General features: G+C 41.0%; 1 protein-coding gene across 2 annotated transcripts in view; it reads right to left on the bottom strand.

Moving 5' to 3' along the window:
• Nucleotides 1-19,593, bottom strand: part of GAB1 (GRB2 associated binding protein 1) — a 290,545-nt gene extending 270,952 nt beyond the window's left edge. The window contains exon 1 of one of the 2 annotated variants that reach the window (XM_078676871.1): nt 19,171-19,593. In XM_078676871.1, coding sequence (XP_078532997.1) covers nt 19,171-19,263 — 93 coding nt within the window. In that variant the 5' untranslated portion in view covers nt 19,264-19,593. The remainder of the gene's footprint in view (nt 1-19,170) is intronic. The other variant, XM_078676870.1, reaches the window with a different exon arrangement.
• Nucleotides 19,594-20,721: the final 1,128 nt, after the last annotated feature.

Below are 20,721 nucleotides of genomic sequence, written 5' to 3'. Positions count from 1 at the left end.
TTTCATTTGAAAATGGGGGGGGGGGAAGCAGTTCAACAACCATGAATTAAATATAAATCAACTCTTGCAAATACATCTTTAAAAAAATCTGGGACCATTGATCACTTTCCTTCCCCCAACCCTCTCCTGTTTCACAAACATGGGCAAAGGCCCTGGCCACTGACGTATGTAGCAAATGTTTTTCATAGAACAAAACAACCAAGGACTTTCCCTTGCATTTAATAAGGGCTTGCCATTTTTATAGAAATACATGCCATTTGTGTTAGTAAGAATGAGGTATTAAAAAAGCAGTTTATTTATTACACAACAAGTTAATTGTCTACATATCAAGGTTAGCTTTTCTGAAACTGAATTCCATGAAGAGCAGCACTTTTGCATTAGCTGACAAGAGGGCTGATGTAACCAGTACTCCGATTGTCAAATGTGTTTGTTGTCCTTGGTAGGAGCAGAATCATGTATGGGAGCAAGCAACACACCCCAATGAACTGGGCAGATATGTCACAGGTGGTAGGAGTGCATATAATTTGAGAAGGGATTGGAATACCACAAAATTATGCCTAACGCTTGAGTCACAATCACATGAACCCACGCTTGTAAAACAAGCATTTCAGCTTCCATAGGAGTAGCATGCCATAGTCCAAATGTAACTGAATTATGAATACATCGTAACTCACAGGTTCAAATCAAAGTGGTTTTAGGAGGCTTTCAATGCATTTGAACATGAAGGCCCGCTTGCAAAAACCCAACGTCTGAACTGAGACTTTTTGGGTGGAAATTATAAACTGATGTACAGCCAGCCTACTCACCCAACGCTATTGATCTCATTCTGAATCCAGTGCCAAATTTAAAATATATGCATCCAATTTGAAAACCACAGGTTTGAAGCAAACTGCACTTGGTTTTCAGAGGTTTTTCATGTGCAATGTTCTCTACAAAAAATATTTCTAAAATTGTGTGGGCAAAATAGTGCAGTAAGGTGAAAACATTGAAGAAAGACAAGATGAACACATTACTGCAGGTACCCAGAGGTAAAACTCTGGACTAGATGTAAAGAACACATTTATTCCAGAAAGGGACAGTTTTTCTCCTGGGCAGTTTTTCTGTCCAATGGCAATCTGGCACTCCGGATTACAGTGGTAAGAATTTTTTAACGGTGTGTATTACAGATTTCCGTGGTACACAAATAGCACTTATAGATTTTGTTGACGCCTAAAGCAAAGACTTTTACAATAAATACTTTAACCAGATTGAAATGTTGATCTGCAAATGTTGATCTGCAAATTCAAGTTTATTTGGTAAATTCCCTTTCCCCAAAATAAACATATGCTCTGGCAATTTGGGAAGAGTGGCAAGGATCCACCTGCAGACACAAACTACAGGGAATGTCAGAACCAACAGTCCTGACATACACACCATCTTTGTGAATGAATACAAGCTATTAATATTAAATTGCCACTGGTTTTCCAATATAGAGAAGACCGAGCTGTACAGCGATAGCTTTTGAACTACCCTGCTCTTGAAATGTCGTCTTCAGGTAGTGGAAAAACAACTAAAAGTTCACTTGAGTAGGGCATGATTTAAAAGCACATACAAGCCTGCATTGTCCTGTTCTTTGGATACTAGGCTGATTTCATGGTTTGGAATACAAGACATTAGCATCCTGTATTCTTCTAAACCAAATTACCTGGATCTTCTTAATTTAGAGCTATTGAAATCCCTTTACCGAATATGTGAGCACCAAGATATACATTTTGCGTCCTGATGTGAGCCATGTAGAATAGGAGATGGAGTGGAAGGAGGGCAATTTGCTTGTGAATAGGGGTATCGAACAGAAGCTTCTCTGGAGAAAACACTATGCTTTTGTCCTCAGCTACCTTTTTTGGGGAGAAAGAACAGTCTGTTTTTACAATTAAAGAGAAAGGCTCAGTACAGTGTAGAAGTAGCACTTGCATTGAGCCATCTTCCAAGGACAGCCATGCTGGTTGCAGGCCAGGATCTCTTTTCAAAAGACATAGTACAAGGATTTTAGTAAGCATGTTTATGGAGTGTATTTCTAGGTCTACATTTTTATATGCATATTGGCACTTTTTGATCGGTTTTAATATTTGATGAAATCCCGCTTACATCTTAAGTCTGCAATTAGCGAGGATATGTTTATATTTGAAACCTTTGTTATTTAGAACCTGTTAAAGATGACTTCTGATTAATAAATACGTTAGCTTTGAGATCCGCAAAGGGCTTATTTTGAAATTGTGCTAACACTTGAAAAAGGGATCCATTTACAGTGTATTCAATTACACTTGTAGTTGCTTATTGCACAATGAAAGGCACACAATCTTTGACTAGCACTGTACCAAGCACCTTTTATGGGATAGAAGAAGAATAAATGCAAAATGGATGTGTGTTGAGTCTTTGAAATCCAAGAAAGTAATTAATCAATGATCCCTACAGTTGTTTTGAATTTGCACGCCATCATGCAGGTCCAGCTATGATACAGTGTGTTACCTATGCAGATTCACATTTGGATGATTGAAATCATTTTACTACCACCTTTGTCTATTTGATATGCTTACCATTTGTCTAGTCCGAGAAAATGTATTTCTATGGAAATGTCTTTTTTTTTTTTAAAGTATATTAAGTTCGAAAAAATGGGAACAAGAGTGGTTTTACACACATAGCCTAGAACTTTTTGAAGTTGGAAAATATGGCATAATGGTGGGATTTCACCAATTGCAACTGCAATCCAATAGTTCTATCACTCACAATATGGAAATGAGATAATGATTACAGTGCATTATTTCCCGAGTTCCATAATGGATTAAAAATAATTTTGAACTGTACTCAAATACTAGTTTTATATTATAAATTCCATCATCAATGGTTTTGGACACTAATGTTCGGTTTGAGATACATCTGATAGTACGACTGCAGAACCAACGGTTAGAATGCACGCTTGGTAAGCGGTTTGAGCATAAAAAAAGTTTTAACACAATTTGTTGTAGAGAAAATTACTCTACTAGGATGGTCTAGAAAGTGGCATGCCCTAGTACAGCTACAATAACAGGATGGCTAAAAACAAGCAAACAATGTTTTATTTCATTTACTCAGTACTTTATAATACCACTAGTATTTTACTAAAAACTCTGGCGCAATGGACAGCAGGAATGTGCCCTCATTCACTTCATCCCCATAACAGCTCCCCCCACAGCCACACACAAACACCCCTCTGGCACTGCTTTAGCCTTAATTTACCTCTGGCATTATGCCAGAAAGGTAACAGACTTCACGTTACCGGTAGTGTTGTGCGAAACTGCATTATTTTCTCACAAAATTTCAAGAAACTTTACTGCACTTACGGGAACTTGTGCTTTTATAGCAATATGTGATTTGTTCATGCTTCATGTCGAATTTTTCATGCAAACACACACTTTGGGCATAATAGGTTTCCTGGCAAGAATTTTTCGGGTGAAAGCCTCCCAATTGGTCGCTGTAAATACGGCCTACGAGGACTTGAAAGCGCTTTGCAGCTTAATGTCATAGGTAAATAAATAGGTTGTAGATTAGTAGTATGTGCTTCCTTTTCCTAGTAGGATCAGTTGTGTTAAATTTGTAGATTATTTTTAACACAAAACTCATGCTTGGAAGGAGTGGAGGGGTGTTTGCAAAATAGTGAATCGCACTATTTTGTGAATTTTGCTCAACATGGAATTTGAGAGTTTCACTTCATAAATTAAATTTCTATGACTATTTATCAGCATTTCTATAGAGGTTTTCTATCACTTGTATGGCCATGAACCACTACACATGGCATCTCTGACAGGTGAAGGTGGGGCTTGGGGTAATAGATCCAAGTAAATGCACGACTCTCTGGGTGGAACAGACACACCTTATGGCATCGCCAATGATAGACTGGAACATGACGCATAACGGGGCTGGAAGCTAAAGAAAGACATGAAGCACTTGGTTTGTGCAGAGGCCAACATCGACAAGAACCCGAACAGTATAATCCATATTCTTACAAATAAGAAAAAAAAAGTGTTTACAATATTGTAACCCTTCTTGAAAAGTTGGCTATCACACATATCCCGGTTATGGCATGGTTGCTAGCAATAAACACAGGGACTACCTACAGAAAGTGGACTTTGCTCCTTTGAAAATACGCACTGCTTCCCTAATTCTCCACTATGTACATACTTTAGGGATGTTTCCAGGATTCCCATCCTACAACACTTGCATCTTTCCTCCTCCCCTCCCCTCCCCTCCCCTCGCCCCTCCCCCCACCCCAAGATGTACCTATTTATGTCTCGGGCTTCCTCATCATTGCAATTAGACTACAACCAATTTTGTATCTCGGTGTTTGTACTCTTTTAGTGTCTGCTCTGTGATTTACACAGAAATGAACACTTAATCACAGCCTTCCTACCGGTTCTACGCCAACATCCTCTGGTAGGGTTTGACCAGATAATCTCAGGAGCAAAACAAACCCAAAGCTGTAGGTTTCTTCATGCATGGCTGTCTTTTCTCACACTTTTCTGCAACACATTATATACAGCTACCATTTACCTGCAACATATGGATTTTACTTATACTGCACTCACCGTGGACCAAGGACAGTGTTTAGTTTGCATCTCGGATCCTCACGCAACAACGCCACCATAGGCCTAGCTACAAACAACTCCCAATCAAATAACCACGCTGAAAGGATACCCAGGGCCCTGCTATGAAATGGGGAACTTCACAGCCCCATCAAGGATTTAAAGTGCTGTAGAAATTCTTCAATACAGCAGAATAAACAGAGTATATTCGGAATGATTTATGTATTTAACTAAAGCCTGGGAAATGAAGCAGCTAGTTGAAGACAGTGGAGTGGTTGGTAATAGACTGCTTTGGCAAGCAGTCATTCCGGGGCCAACATTTTACATAATACAATGGTGGTCAAAACTATCATGTTGAAATACCAAGTTAAACGTAAAGTAGATTTTGTATGACCACCAGTTCTAAAAGACTGATCTATCTTCAGGAAAACAAGACAGAGAAACCCTGAAAAGTGCCCTGTCATTCCAACTCTTTTTTAGTCAGTCTTACAACTTGGATGCCATAAAATAAGCACTTTTATCAGTGAAGTCAAAAATGGCTGATCATTTAAAATACATTTTTTTTCAATATATTAAGTACCCTTTCAGATTATCCATTTAAAAGGGAAGGCAGCAAAAGTGCTGATTTTACACTGTTAAAAGCTCATTAAAAGTGCTTGTTTTATCATGACCATATTTTATGAAAGATTCTAACATAGATGCAAATCCAACTGTAGCAGCATTTTGTCCCCGATGACGGCTGATGTCCGAGATCATTGCATGCATTATACCATTCTAAAGTTCCAGGTTTAAGTCGTCAGTGAGTATGCTCTTGTCCATTCTCCATTGAGATTCAGAGTCCAGAACAAGGCTTTCCTTAAGTTGTACCAACAATCACCCCTCCCCGCTAATTGTTGTGCCAATAGCGTGATCTCAAAATTACGTTTTCTAAGAAAAAGCTAATAACATGGATACATAAACATAGATAACTAAAAACAGTTTTAGTTTTTAAACAAAACATTTGTACCGCTGGGCTAATCCACTGTGGTGCTTGGTTATGTGCTCATTTGCCTGCTCAGAAAAATTAAAGCGATTTTATGAGTTAACTTTTGTGTCAGCGGTGACTATGCTGCTCGGCCACGTCCCAAAGTCCCAAAGACCTGCTCTCTGCCTAAGCCTCCTGGAAAAGGAAGTGGTGGTTAGATAATTACTTGAGACATCGGCATTGTGGTGATAAAACTATATTGGGCATGCCACATACTCCAAGAAAGAAATAGGAGTTCACTTCTCGAGATCAGGGTCTTCAAGTTGGCTTTCGTTTCAGTCTACCTGAAATTATAGGAATTAAGACAATTCCTGAACCAAGAGATACCATGATAATGTTCTTTACAATAGGTAATGAGATATTTAAGCATTTAACCCTTCATGTACAGCATACATTTTGTATTCTTAGAATTTTTAAGACTTTGGTTAGGAGTGTACCAACTTTTTATTGTTCGAGTGAAGTCTTTAAACACATTTTAATCATCGCCTACCTATTGTTCATAGAGTTTACCTCTTTTCCCCACCTATGCACCTGCATCTTTTTAACTAGAAAATGATCAGTACTTTGACACAAGGGCTAGTTTGCCCTGAAAAAATACTGCAGTTTCCTCACAATGAAACGTTAAAAGCTTTTCTTTGCGACGTAAAATTGGATGGATGTTGGCAATCGTGTTTTTCCTCTCATCAACTTAAAGAGGTTCACAAATGTCCAGATTATACTGTGAAAACATGTATTCAGAACGCTTTTTAAAGTACAGGAGTAATGGTGACAAAAACTTTGCACACTCCTACTTTGGATTTCATACTCTGGCTGCTGTCATGGGCCATCTACTTTCACAACAGACATACACCATGGCAGGGAAGATAAATAATAATTAAGGAAGCTGGGGGCAGTATCCTCAAACAAATAGGAGTTTTACATATAAATTAGAAAGGTTTTTGTTTCAGTTTTCTTTAAAAACAAAAATCTTTCCATGTGTGGTAAAAATAAAACCTTATCTCGGAGCTCCCATCAATTTTGGAATGGTCCCTCCCCGTTCCCATCATAAAAACATATTTTCTCCTGGTCTTGAGAGGAGTAAATTTGCCAGCATTTTCATGATCAGAGTCTTCCTGTAAATTTCAGGTTAACAGTAACAAACATGCAAGTTTTAGGGTGGGGATCACCAATGTTAACTGGCAGATGGAACCATAACACCCTCAAACTCACCTCTTCAACTACAAGGGCTCTCACACTGAAGTTTCAATAGGATGAGGCTAGGAAAGCCTCCAAACGCAGTACAGAGGTTTTGCGAGCCTCATCGCAGTTTCAAAACATACAATGGAGTCTGTCGGTTTTTAAACCAGCCGTCTGGCTTCCAACGGGCTCAAGCAGCCTGTCTGCCAGTCGGAACTGGCACGTTATCCCTATAGACGGTGTTTTACGCCGTCCGGATTACGATGTTGGTTTCCAGCAAGGTTTCCATGCCGGGCTTTCCAACATGGAAACCCTGTCAGAAAGTTACTTTGGGGGCCCGTAGCAGGTCCCTCTTCAACCAGCGGCTTCTGGTTGGGGCCTAGGGAACACCTATGGTGCCCCGCTGTTCATCCCTGCACCGTGTGGTAGACACCGTGAGGTGCCTGCAACACAGTGCAGAGGTGAACACAATTGTAGTTGATAGTCATCCACTGCCAAGAATACAGGAATTGCCTGCGGAGGTCAAATATTTTTCCGATTATTGACCTCAAGTCAGCATGTCATCAGGTGACATTGGAAGAAAACTCAAAAGATTTAACAGCTTTTGTTACCAGTTAGGGGTTTATAGGTTTTTAAGACTACATTTTGGGTTGGCCTCAGTGGCCACTGTTTTTCAGAAATTAATAGATGCTTTGTTTCAGGACTTGAAGGGGGTGCAAGCTTTTCCATGATGACACCTACTTTTGCGAAAACAAGTGAAAAACATGATAGGTTGTTGGATTGTTTACTTAATTCATTAGAAAGCAGAAGTATGACTGTAAGCAGAGATAAGTGCAAATTCCTAGTAAAAGAAATTGATTACTTAGGTCATAGGATTACGAGTAAGGGCATTTTTCCCAAAGTGGACTTGGTTAGTGCTATAAATAATGCTGTTAAGCTGTATGAAAGGATTCCTTAAGCAAAAGACACAGACAGAGTTGATGGACGGAATGCAGAATAAATCAGAACATTAATCCCCAGTCAAGAGATCTGGGTTAAATCCATCACTCTTTTGCTCACCATGCCACCCCAGTTTAGACCTGGCCATATGCAAATCAGTCTTGACCTTGTGCCTCATGGGAACAGTCCAGAACGAACTTCCTAGCCAGGTCCTCCCTGGACCGGAAACAAGCATCCTAGGACAGGTTTCGGGGTTTCATCCCTCCTCAGCCGTGATAGCTTGAATCCAGTGGCACAGTGAGCTGGAGACCCACATCTGGGCATACCCGGTGCACTTAGGGCGAGAAAGCAAAAGACACACAGTTGATGGATGGAATGTGGAATAAATCAAAACATTCACCCCCGGATGTGGGTCCCTTGCTCACTTTGCTACTGGATTCAAGCTAGCCTGGCTGATGAGGTCTATTAGCCCGAAACGGTCCCAGGATGCTCGTTTCCGATCCAGGGAAGACATGGCTTGGCAATTAGGGCTGGAATGTTCCCATGAAGCACATGGTCAACACGGATTTGCATATAGCTGTGTCTGAACTGGGGTGGTGAAGTGAGCTAAAGAATGATGATGGGTTCAACCCAGATCTGTGACGGAGGACGAGTGCCTAAAAAGTTTCAGCACTCCATCTATCTTCTCCTTGTCTTTGCCAAGGATTTCTTAAGGTCCTTGTTTATAAGTAGGAGAATACTATGCGAGATTCATACATGGCTATCCCATTTTTGTGGACCATTGCAAAACATTTTGAAGAAAGGGGTACCATTAGCATGGACAAACAAACATGACGATGCCTTTGAAATGGTCAAAACGTTAATTGCACAGGCACGTGCTCTTAACGAGTTTGATCCACTTGGTAAATCTTATGTTACTGTTGATCCTAGTTGAACTGGGGTAGGGACCCTTTTCAGTCAAATTGTTTATGGCAAGGAAAGGGTGATTTGTTTTTTTCCCCAGAGTATTGAGAGGGGCAGAATTGATGATAGCAAAATAGAAAAAGACGTTTCCGCCTGTGTTTTGGCAGTGGCAAAGTTGAAGACTTCTTTTGTGGGTGCGGGGGTATTTTGTGTTGGTTACTGATCATAAACCTTTGCTTAATATGTTGGATGTTGTAAGAACAGGACAAGGTTCTTCACGATTGGTGAGGCTTATTGCTAGACAAGAATTTAATTTTGACACGCAACACATTGCTGGAGTTAAAAACACACAGCCGATTGTTTGTCAAGACTGCCACAAAAAGTTGAAGATGAAACTGTTCTGGATCCGCACGAATGCATGCTCACTGTGGTGGATGTTTTGGACACAGGTAATGGTAGTATAACTGTGTCGCAGGGATTCTGCTCCTACACAGAACTGTGCACAGAGACTTAGGACCTTAGTGAATTAGAGTGTGCTAAAACTCACCTCAGTCCACAAAATCCCCTACCAGACTAGCATCATTGGCTCTTCGTCCTATAGCAAAAATACCAATGATTAAACAACCCAGAACATGCGACTTAGGTTACCTCAGGCAATGTGGAAAACAAGAACACTCTTTCGTTATACTCTCATACCAGTCCAAAACAGGGAGTAAAGAGAGACACGAGCAAGTTTGAAATATTTATTTCTAACGCCGTGTTGTCATGCGCGGCACCTTAGCTAATACAAGCAGATATATTATTAGAAACAAGATTGTCAGCATAGTTACTATTCCATAAAATACAAAAGGAGAAAGCATGTTAGAATGCTTAACGGAAACAGGTTAAATATATACCTATATATTTCACCCTCCATTGCTAGTATGTTATTTTATAACTAAAGAAGGTCTCTTGGGATTACATAGGCGGCCCCATACCTCTGGTATTTAGCAGAAGTGGATCACATCAAATGCTGCACAAGCACTCAGCATACAAATGTTCTCCAAGTGTGTGTGATCATGCCTACGCAGTGCATTATTAAACGCGCCAATATCAGAGGTGGCCACAGCTGCATATGTGTTATGTCTAGAACGTGTGCTGATCAGTCCGAACAACAACCGGTGTTGAAATAAACTGAAGGCCTCTGCACTCACTGTTCAGACTAAGCTTACCAAGCAAGGCTACTAATGTAGAAAAACACGTTATTCTCATGTGAAGCAAAATACTCTGCTAAACTCTAAACAATTAATAAAGTGTGTGCCGTGTGCAAAAGGCAGCAGAAAGGATAAATGGCGTTTAAACTTCTAATAAGCTCATGTCAACCTAACACTGTGTGAAAGCAAGGCTCAGCCCCACGACAACTGAATCTGAGTGGGTAAAATGGTCTGCTGAAGATGAACAATTGTCGAAAGTCAAACAGTATGTTGTGAAAGGGTGGCCACCTTTCAGAAATCTGGGTTCAGGGTTGCAAAGTTATGCACAGGTGTCTAGTGAGTTGAGCTTAAAAAAAACACATTTAAGTGAGACATGATGTATTTGTACCACCATTAGGACTTAGAAACAACTCCGTGATCTGGCTCATCTAGGGTATCCAGGTACATCTGGCACCAAGAAATTGCTTAAACAACATTATTGGTGGCCAGGCAGGGATGCTAATGTTGAAAGGTTCATTGATGCTTGCACTGTTTGTGTGAATTCGGATAAACATTTGAAACGGTCATGTGAATCAGCTAAATACCAAGATATTCCACAGAGGCCTTGAGAGAAAGTTTCTATTGATTTTTCTGGTCCATATGTTGCATTGGGACAAGAAAAATGCTTATTGATAGTACTAATAGAAACTTTTCCAACTGGATATATAAATGCCTTTGTGAGAAATCCCACTACTAAAGAAGTAATCAAATTTATGGAGGGGGGAGGTCTTCCAAACTGAAGGTTTTCCAAAGGTGTTAATGTCGGATCATGGAGTGCAATTCATTTAATTTAAAATGCTGCATTTCCTAGGAAAATATGGTATTAGAATGGAAATGGGGCCTTGGCACTGTCCCAAGGCCAATGGTCAAGTGGAAAGGGCCAACAGATTTCTGAAAGAGGGCACACAGACTGCATTGGCTAATAGGCATATTTCTATATTTTTGCCCCCTATCTTTTAATTAGGGAAAGTCATACCTTTTTGACTCCTGGTTTTGGAAATTTTACGGTGAAGGTGGATAAGTTTGACGAAGTTGTGGGAAAAGTAAAAAAAGAACTTGGGTGATATGCAAGCTAGTGGCAAGAAATAGCATGATGAAGTCAATCGAGTCACACCCAAAGGATTCAATAAGGAGATTGAGAACGTATGATTAAACTAGGTTTGAGTCACAAAGGTACTTCAAAATTCTCTGCAACTGTTCAAGCAGATAATGAATCAGAAAGTTGTGTTATTATACAAAAAATGATGGTGAAACTAAATTTCAGTTGTATTCTTAAACCTGGGCAGGAGAAGATGTTCAGAGAGACGGATATGGATAATTCACATTTAAATGAGGTCTCTGAGAGAAAAAAGGTGTCTGAAGATTATAATGGGGGTAATGAGTCTTCTGTGCAGCAGGAGAGGATACTCACAGATGTTTCACTTTTCTCTGAGGCAGATATTACCACAGAGGCATCATCTCCTGTGGAGATTGGCGACGGAAATGAAAATCAGATATGTCTCCAGTCTAAAAGGGTGGTCAAGTTGCCTAAGAAATTGGAGGAAAATATTTTGAAATGAAGAAAATTTTTAGTCATTACGGATAGTATTTCTCATCTTATTTATTATTTTTTCCATATATTCTTTATTTTCTTTTTTTAGTTTTTGGCATTTTAGTGTTATTATTTTGTTCTCTTTATTATTTGTTTTAAAAAAGGGAACATGTTGTAAGGTAAATATGTCACTGAGGTATGTCATTAAGTTCACTAAGAGGTATTGTAGAATGTGGGGAAGATAGAAACTGTGTTGAGCTGGTGGTAAGAAGTTGTGCTTCATTTCTCTCCACCTGTGCGTCTGGTTTTGACACTTGAACTAAACATCGCCAATCCACATTTTTTTCGTGGCATTTATTCATCTTTACAGTTCCCTACACTCCTACAACCCCCAAAAGGTCCCCAAAAGGGCTTTTGTGGCTTAATGCTATTTACATGCAAATATGCCCACTGTGCCATTGGTCGTTGCTTCTTTAGATATTTAATAGTGTTTGTAAGCGTCTGCTTGCTTTTCTCTTTAAGACCCATCTCATCCGAATACTGAGAATTTTAGTCAACCCAACACAGGCAGGTCTTCAACTCTTCTAGGTCTTTATTACTGCAACCAACTCACATAAGCCATGATGAGACTTCTCAGCACATTTTGCACTGAGGTACTCTTAAGTCAAACATTTTTAGCACCCACTACCAGTTAATTAGTTTAATGAAGTAGGAGATAGCAGGTCATGGGTTTGCAAATATAAATCCATTAGGATTGTCACGTAATCACTGTTCAATACAAAACATTTTTTCACTACGAATCTAGACTCAAGACATTCACTCCAAGAGATGAATCTCTCAGAGATTCCATCTCAATGACCATTAAGGACGGTGACCAATTTCAGCCTGGCTTGGATGGCAAAATTGCACACTAACTGAAAGTGGCAGCCTTCACCATAATCATTCCGCAAGCTTTTGTTAAAAATGCATATTGGGTCCTCTGCATGAACACCCCTCTTAATCATACAATTCAAAAATCATAAATCACATTTTTAAAAAGACTGAAATTGTACAACCTTGTTTTCCTTTACTTTTTGTGAAAAAAAGGATATTGTATAGGTCTGGCTTGTCACGGTATGGCAATCTTTATTAGGGAACAAAGTACTAGTTCTCTGTATACGTAAACTCTATCTTCTCTTATCTTTGCACTGTATTTGATTTGATTTTTAAACTTGTAAAGCACACGAATGCTCAAAGGCGTCTTGATGCTGCTGCCTGAAGATAACGCTGATAAGTTAATGAGTAAAAAGCCATGTTTTTAAGTATCTTCTGAAGTAGAGGAGGTTGGGACTCTACCTTAATACCAGGGGAAGGGAGTGCCACAGTTTAGCAGTACCCGTTATAAAGCTTCTCTCTCCCCAAGAAGCATTTTGAACTTGGGGACAGCCATCAATTTGGCTGTGGAGGAACAAAGCATTATGGAAGGGGTATACCACACATTTTCTTTTGCCTCAGATATTCAGGGCCAGAAATATGTAATGCCTTAAAGGCCATGCAAAGTGCTTTGTTCAATCCGTCTCTTTACTGGCAGCCAGTGAAGCTTAACCAATACTTGGGATGCCGACTGATTTTTAGGGATTCCCAGTGAATCCTAGACTGATGCATTCTGCAGTGTCTGTAATGTGCAAAGACATATGCTGTGCATTCAAAAAGAGAGAATTGCAGTAATCCATTTTGGATATGGCAAGTGCAGCCATTACATTTTTCTGAATATCCCCGCCGAAAAAGGGACAGATTTTCCTGATGATCTTCAAAGCGAAGAAGATGAGGAAGTTAGAGCATTAGCCTGATCTCCAATAGTCAGTTTGTGGTCAATTAAAATCCCTAGATTTCTGACTTTCTTCACTGGGATCAACAGTAGACCCAATTCTAGATTCCACCAGTTGGGTCTCCAGAAGGAACAATCACTGCCCAGGAGACGAACCTCTGTTTTTCCAGATTTCATTTTGAGACAACTGGTTTTCATCCGATTTTTAATTTGTTTCATACAGCTATTAAATCTTATTGCTGTCCTCGTCTGGGTTGCTGGATACTGAGAACACAACTTGAGTGCCATTAGCATAAGCGAACACCGAAAAGCTGAAGGATTTAATGAGCCTGGATAGTGGGGTGATGTGTAGATTAAAAAGGCTAGGGCTCAAGGAAGAGCCCTGGGGCACACCATATGGCAGATGGGATACATCAGAAAGAAATTTGCTCATGGAGACCAATTGTCCCCTCTTAGAGAGGAAAGGAGTTCAGGAGAGTGAGAGCGGTTCCCCAATACCTAATTTGGAAAGACGGTCAATCAATAACTCATGATTGACTGTATTGAACGCCACAGAGATCCAACAGGAGAAGGGAGGCCCTTCGTCCCATATTCAGTGTGGCGCTTAATTCTTCCAAAGCTACAATTAATGGCTATTCGGTGCTATGAGCACCTCTGAAACCAAATTGCATTGAGTCCAAAAGATTATTAGCAACTATGAATGAGGTTAATCCAAGATTTATAGCCTTTTGCAAAATTTTGGCTGGAAGAGGCAAGCGGGAGATTGGTCTGTAACTGTTAGAATCCTGTAGATTACGGCTTTGTTTCTTTAAGAGTGGAAGAATAGAAGCTATTTTCTATTCTAGAGTAAAGTGAACTGTATTGATTATCTCATTGAAGATTTGAAGAAGATATGAGCTTATAGTCTACGGGGCAGGCTGTATAATCTCTTTAGGACACGGAGAGCCTGACTTAGTAGACTTGGTGTGGCTTAATACTTTCAGTGTTGAGCAGGGAAAAGTATTTAATAATTCTGGACTGGAGGGGAAGCCCTTCTCATCCTGAAAAACTGGGGTTAGATGTTTATTAACAGTAAACATATCGAAGACATCCCTCACTTTAGCCTGAAAGAACCCAGCCAGAGTGTTGTAAAAGGCTTGGCTACAGTTGTCTTACCTTTTCTTCACCAGGTTGGCAAGCTTTTTTACTGTGCTACAATACTCTTTAAAATAATATTTTGATTACTGTATTATGTTAGTGAAGTGTGTTTTTTTTCCTATGGTGTTCACAAACATGTTTGGTACGTTGACAACATTTATCAGTGGGCAGTCACCTGTTGGGAATGGAACTTTCATCAACACACATGACTACAGTACATATGGGTTTAATTTATACAGTTACCCACAGATTACTAAAGATTCTAGTTCACAGTCGTCAATGATTAGTGTTCCAACAAAGACTTTAGTTATTATAAAAACGGGCAGCCCACCCTTAGGATGGTACTGCTTTACTTCTGATGCTCTTTGAAAGAAACAAATATCACCGCATTTGTAGCAGAACTATATCTTGCAATGCTATTGAAATTGAAAAGCAAGGATTATATAAATGCCTATTTGAGCTAAAGATACTACAAGATAAAATTGCCATACTATTTTTCAAGGAGAGCTACATGGGAGCACCACTCAAATCATTTTTATAAAATTCCTACAAGCCACATCCAATCTAAGGCTGTGTTCAGTTTGCTTTGTACCAATGAGGTTCTCCGTACTATTTTATTCTTCCTCTGTCATTCTCTGTGTGTGAAGCAAGTAGTGTGGAATCAAATAACACATAAGCTACTTCACCCAATAGCACTCTTCACAAGCATTCCACCCAAGTGGTCAAATCTGCCCATGCCTTCTCAAATCTTTGCCCGCTCCCCTCCAAATGTTGATCCAAAAGGCATTTTCTTATAAAAGTTATGTTATACCCTATCAAATGATCTTGGTATGGAAGAGTCCAATAGAGTCCAAACAAAAGGCGTTTTCAAGCCACAGGAGATACCTCAAGTCACCTGCCCCAGCAACAAAAAGTATTCAGAATGAGTTGGTATACCAAACCACACCATTGCAATGGTTTCCTAGGTAGATCTTCTGAAATCTTTAAAAGCAGATGAAGACCATGCTTTACTGTCAATTTACACAAAATTGTTCTGACCTGTCAAGTGGTTTATTTACATTACATTTCCTGACCCTGACATCAGACAGAAAGCTTTCAGACAACAATGTTAGACTGAGTTTGCATTCAGCGCACATCATAAAAGATGCAGATAGCCAAATGTGAAAATCTGATATGAAGATTACTAGATCAACTGGGTAATTGTGAAGAATATATGTGACTCCCTTTTAAACCAGACAATTTTTTTTCCTCTAAATTATGAAATATATAGTAATCATATTTTTAATAATGATTTGTTATTAGACATACTAATCATAATGTAACTAAAATTGTTTCAGGGAAAATTCAACTCTACAAATGCATTATAAATCAACATATCTTTGAAGTACAATAGATCATAAAAAACAAAAATGTATTACTATCCCACAAGTCATCCTTTCATAACATACATTTAGATAAATATAAGTGAGTTTACTAGCATACCAAACAGTACTTGAGCAAATTTAATGAATGAAATCAAAAAGAGAAGAGAAATGATAGCATCAGTATGTAATATCACACTGACATTGCGCCTAGATTTCCTAATGGAGAACAAGCCAGTTCAATATTGGAGTCCAATGCAGAAATTTCCAGTCGTATTTACAACCAATGTGAAGATAAGCGGCCAGCAAGAATTGCTGGAAACCCTGCTTTTTCAGGGCTGTTAGCAGAAAGACGTTTCTCTTTAGATTATTTTGGAAACAGATAGTAAAGGTTATACCGCTATATCAATTTAATGTCCTGTTTCGTGTTATAAATAGCTACATCTCAATGTACTTCCATATGATTAACAGATCATCTGTGAGAGCTACATCTCTTTGATTGCCTCCCTATCATTATTAGTGCAATATTAAGTTAAATCTAACACTGATGATTTCTAAATAAAAGAGAGGAGCAACTTCTAGCTACTAACGGCCCTGAAGAAGCAGGGTTTACCACGAAACATGTAGTGGCTGCTTACCGCAAAATTGCCTGTAAACAGGGCTGACAACGTTAGCATTCGATGCCAATGTTGCACTGGCCTGTTCTCCATTAGTAAATCTAAGCGCTACGTCATGTGATGTTATATACAGATGCTATCATTCCTCTTATCCTTCTGATGCCATGTTTTAAATTTGCTCAAGTACTGTGTGGTATATTAAGTCTCGCTTCTATTTATGTAAATGTACTTTATGAAATAGATGACTTGTGGGCTAATACATTTTCGATATGATATATTGTACTTCTAAGTTACACTGATTTATAACACATCGGTACAGTTGAATCCTCCCTGAACCTTTTCTGTTTAGTTAAATGTTGACCAGTGGAGTATTTCCGGTCTATTTCAGATACAAGATAACAGAGCTCTTGTAGCTGATCAGAAACTCCAACTCTTTACTATATAATCATGATTTAGCTGATCATCAAGTCTGTGATTATTACTAAAGCGATATCTTAACATTTTCATCATATAGAGGCCATTTGATTTCAACTGATGTTATTTATATGAGATGTAAAGTCAAGTAGATATTTGATATATTCTACATATATTCATAATTCGTGGCCCGGAATTATTATCTCTGTATTCATCTCTACTGATATTGAAATGAAATGAAATGAAATGAAATGAAAAATTGCATTTGTATATATTAAGTATACTGTCATTTAACATGTACTACAGATATTATATTTCAGTGTTGGCAGTAAACTGGTTGGGCAGAGATTCAAGAGGCACACTTCCTTGTGTGTTTTAAGTTGAGCAACGATTCTCTGGAAAATGGCAGCAAGTTATCTGCCAAGCTGTCCAATCAAATAATGCAACAACCCTTGAAAGTGTACAAAGGACCACAGCCCAAGGCAGCTCCAGTCTTCAGATGGAGACAGCCTAGATGAGCTTTTGTTGCTGTAGGCAAAAGGAAGCTGTGGGACCCAGTAGCCTGTTCAGCACCGAGAGATAGGAAGTGGCAGCAGATGTTGCACAATTAGCACAGCAGACAAGACGCAGGGGCTATAAAGTTCAAGGTTCCGCTTATTGCAAGCATCTGCACAGATTCCTACAGTGGTCTAATGGCTAAAATATAACTTACTGTCTGCTTGCAATGGTCAGTGCAATCAGTCGTCAGCTGTTCACACTACTTCTAGCAAATGGTTAGTACCTTTCAAAGTTGGGTAATTCTAGGATACCACACAGGTGTGGCGCCGCGGCCAGGGCGACTGACGCTGGAATCTGGGGATCAGGGTTCGATCCCCGGCTCCGGCGGCAGATTAGCCCAGCACCATGTGACTCTGGGCAATAGCTCGCTTAATCTTCCCGACGGCCCCCCAGCGCCTAGAGACCCTTACGGGTGATTGTGCGCTTTACAAATGTGGACTTTACTTTACTTTACACAACTGGGACTTCAAAACCCTCTGCATCCGAAAGTGCTACCGCATATATTAATGGTCTAGACCTGCACCACTGCAGCTCTAAACATCTGGCAGTCGACATTTCCCTCAATATGGTGCCCACTGAGGTTCTGTGGAATATATTCTAACAGGTTTGGGAAGCTCATCATCCTAGACCGCTCTGCATCTTCACCCAGAATCGCAGGCCTCTTGCTCTTTAAATGTTTTATCATGTCGATAGAAGGTAATGCCCTCGCACTGTCCTTCAAAGCTGGACGATCGAAACTGTTCTTCATCAATTAACACAACTATGTCAACAGGTATAAAGCAGACCGGTTAAAGTTGAACTCTACACAGAGCGTGTCCATTCACTTAGGTCAAAGACTAGGCTAAATGTACAGTACGGTGCAAATTTGGCGCTATCCAAAAGTAAATCAGTAAAACGAAAGAAGAGCACCTCTACAATACAATAAGGGAGTGAACCGGAAGACAAACACCAAACCTCCATGTTATAATGAAACACCACCCATGTAAACTCCACAGCCCCCAGTATAAAACACAAAACTGTCCGGAGAAAAGTCAACACTGCAACTGCTCTACCCTAAATGAGTACTTTCCTCAAACTGTTTTCCCTACAACCAGATTTTGTAGGTGACACTCGCTGAAACATGTTTTTAATTACAAACCACAACAGATGGAATCAACTGCAAACACAAAGCAACCATTTTATTAGGTAGTCCGTTAATAATGGGGGAAAGTGTTGCATTTACAGCGAATTCGGCCAATAAAATACTTAAAGACGCTTCAGCCTCCTGGGGGCTGACTGGAAATCTCACCCAGTCCACCCCCACCGCTGCACCATCTCATCTGCTCGAGTTACAGATTCCCACCCTGCAGCAGCGAGCTGGCCCATGCCTAAACTTCTGCTTGCGTTTCCTTGAGAGCAAGCAGTGTGAGAGAGAGGCAAGGCTGGCGGCGGAGCGGGCGCCTTCCGTGTGCTGCGATGGCAGCACCGGGCCTGCCCGTCCTGCCCCTTCCTGCAGCACGCACTCTGCCTACCACCTCCAGTGGGAAGTTCAGGCCTACGCTCCTCCTCGGCAGCCCAGTGACAGGAAAGTTGGTCAACACCAGAAGAAAACAAATTGAAAGGAATGGTTCTACATATAAACAATGGGTAGTTTTGTAGTTCGTGCTTAAAGTCCTGGCAGGTAAGGAAAGGAGCTGAATTTGAGGAAGCCTTCAACGCCACCCCTGCCTGACAAGAAGGTGCTGTGCCCCTCAGACGGGTGCAAGCCCCAGAGGGGGCCGTCACTGGGAGAGCAAGACATTCCTCAGGTGGCCCTGGCAGAGGGAGTCCACTCCCTGCCTCGGAGTACGCACTTCGCCAGCGCAGCCCCAGTGACCCCCTTAGCGCTCATACTTACATAGCGCTTCAACTTTTTCTCGGGCGGAGACTTGCGCAGCCAGCCGCAGCAGACCACCTCTCCGCCGCCGCCGCTTCCACTGGAGGAGCTCATGGCGGAGGAGCCGCCTCCCGCCGCCGCTCTGGGGCCCAGCAGCAGGGATGGCAGCCCGGCGGTGTGCGTGTCCCTCCTGCAGCCGCAGTCACATCCCGGACCGGCCGCTCAAGAGCCCGCGCTATCCACGCGCTCCTCCCGGAGCCCCTCGCCTCCCGGACCTGGCCTCACAAACTTTCCTCCGCTCCCTCCAGTGTGCGGGCTCGGGCAGGGTCAGCGCGCCCCGCACGCCTCTCCCCTTCCCGCAGCCGCCGTGCGAAGGAGCTCAAGAAAACAGGCAGCAGCGGCGCTGGCCCTCCGCTCCCTCCTTCTTCCCTTTCTAACACTCCCTTTTTTTCCTCCAGCCCAGCAGAGGCCTCTCCCCGCCCCTTTCCCAGGCTCTCTTGTCTGCCCGCTCGCCTGGGAAGCGTCCCTGGCCCATCCCTCCGCCCTGTATACCAATGAGCGGCCGAGAGCAGAGGGTCCAGGCGCCCACCGCGACCCCACCGGCACAGTCGTGGCTGCAGGGTGGTGGGTTTCAAGCCTCGGGTGCCCAACCTGGAGAATCCGTGCTCCTTGAGGGAGTGTGTTACACCTCAACACACAAGCTCACTCTGTGCGTTTAACTCACTGAAGTTGGAGTCAATAATGTTTTTTGTTTGTTAAAATTGTGTGTTTATTGCTTATTTTCTTTCTTTCTTTCTTTGGAGGTCATTTATACCGTGGCCTTTATGATTTCTCCATCTGACATCTGAAGCCTTGCAAGGCGCACTTTAAAAGGCTCATTTACCCCCGTTCAGGCTTGATGACCATCTACTCTTTGATGAAGTCTCAGAAATCAGTTTAAAATATTTCTGAATCTCAAAGCATACAATAGGGCATTGTGGGGCACAGAAGGGGTATAATTTGCTGCAGAAAGAAGGAGGAAGACTGTTTAATTGCTATGCACTGACATTGGCTATAATGTAGAAATGGAAGGTAAATAAATCAACATATTTGGTTAAATTAAAATGCACTGCTGTGTTTTAGAAGCCATTGTTAATAATGGTCGCATAAGCACCCCAAAACGCATAACATTTGCACCAGGTATGGGGTGTATGTTTGCGGCAGATTTAAACCGTGGTGTGAACAGTAGTAATAAAAGCAACATGCACACACGTTTTGTGTTTCCGTTAACACCTAGTTTTTCACTATTTTGTGCAGGCTGCCCCATCCAGCTAAAATATGTGATACTAATGGCATTTGTGTAGCTCACTTTTGGCCATTATTGTGGCCCTGTTGCGCTTTTGGCAGTCCGCTAACTATCCATCTCCTTCCATGGTTGCTCCTGCAGACTCAGCTTGACTCAACTTGTGATGATATGTTTTTGGTATTGTATATATAACAGCTGACAAATGTCTACTACACTTTGAAATCTACACAGCAAAGATGTCAGAAAGTTGAGAGGAGTAGACCGTGACACTGAGACCTTAGATGCTT

The sequence above is a fragment of the Lissotriton helveticus genome, chromosome 2_1 (genome assembly GCF_964261635.1).
Source record: "Lissotriton helveticus chromosome 2_1, aLisHel1.1, whole genome shotgun sequence".
In the NCBI taxonomy this organism is placed as follows: domain Eukaryota; kingdom Metazoa; phylum Chordata; class Amphibia; order Caudata; family Salamandridae; genus Lissotriton; species Lissotriton helveticus.
This window is presented reverse-complemented; position numbering and strand designations above follow the sequence as displayed.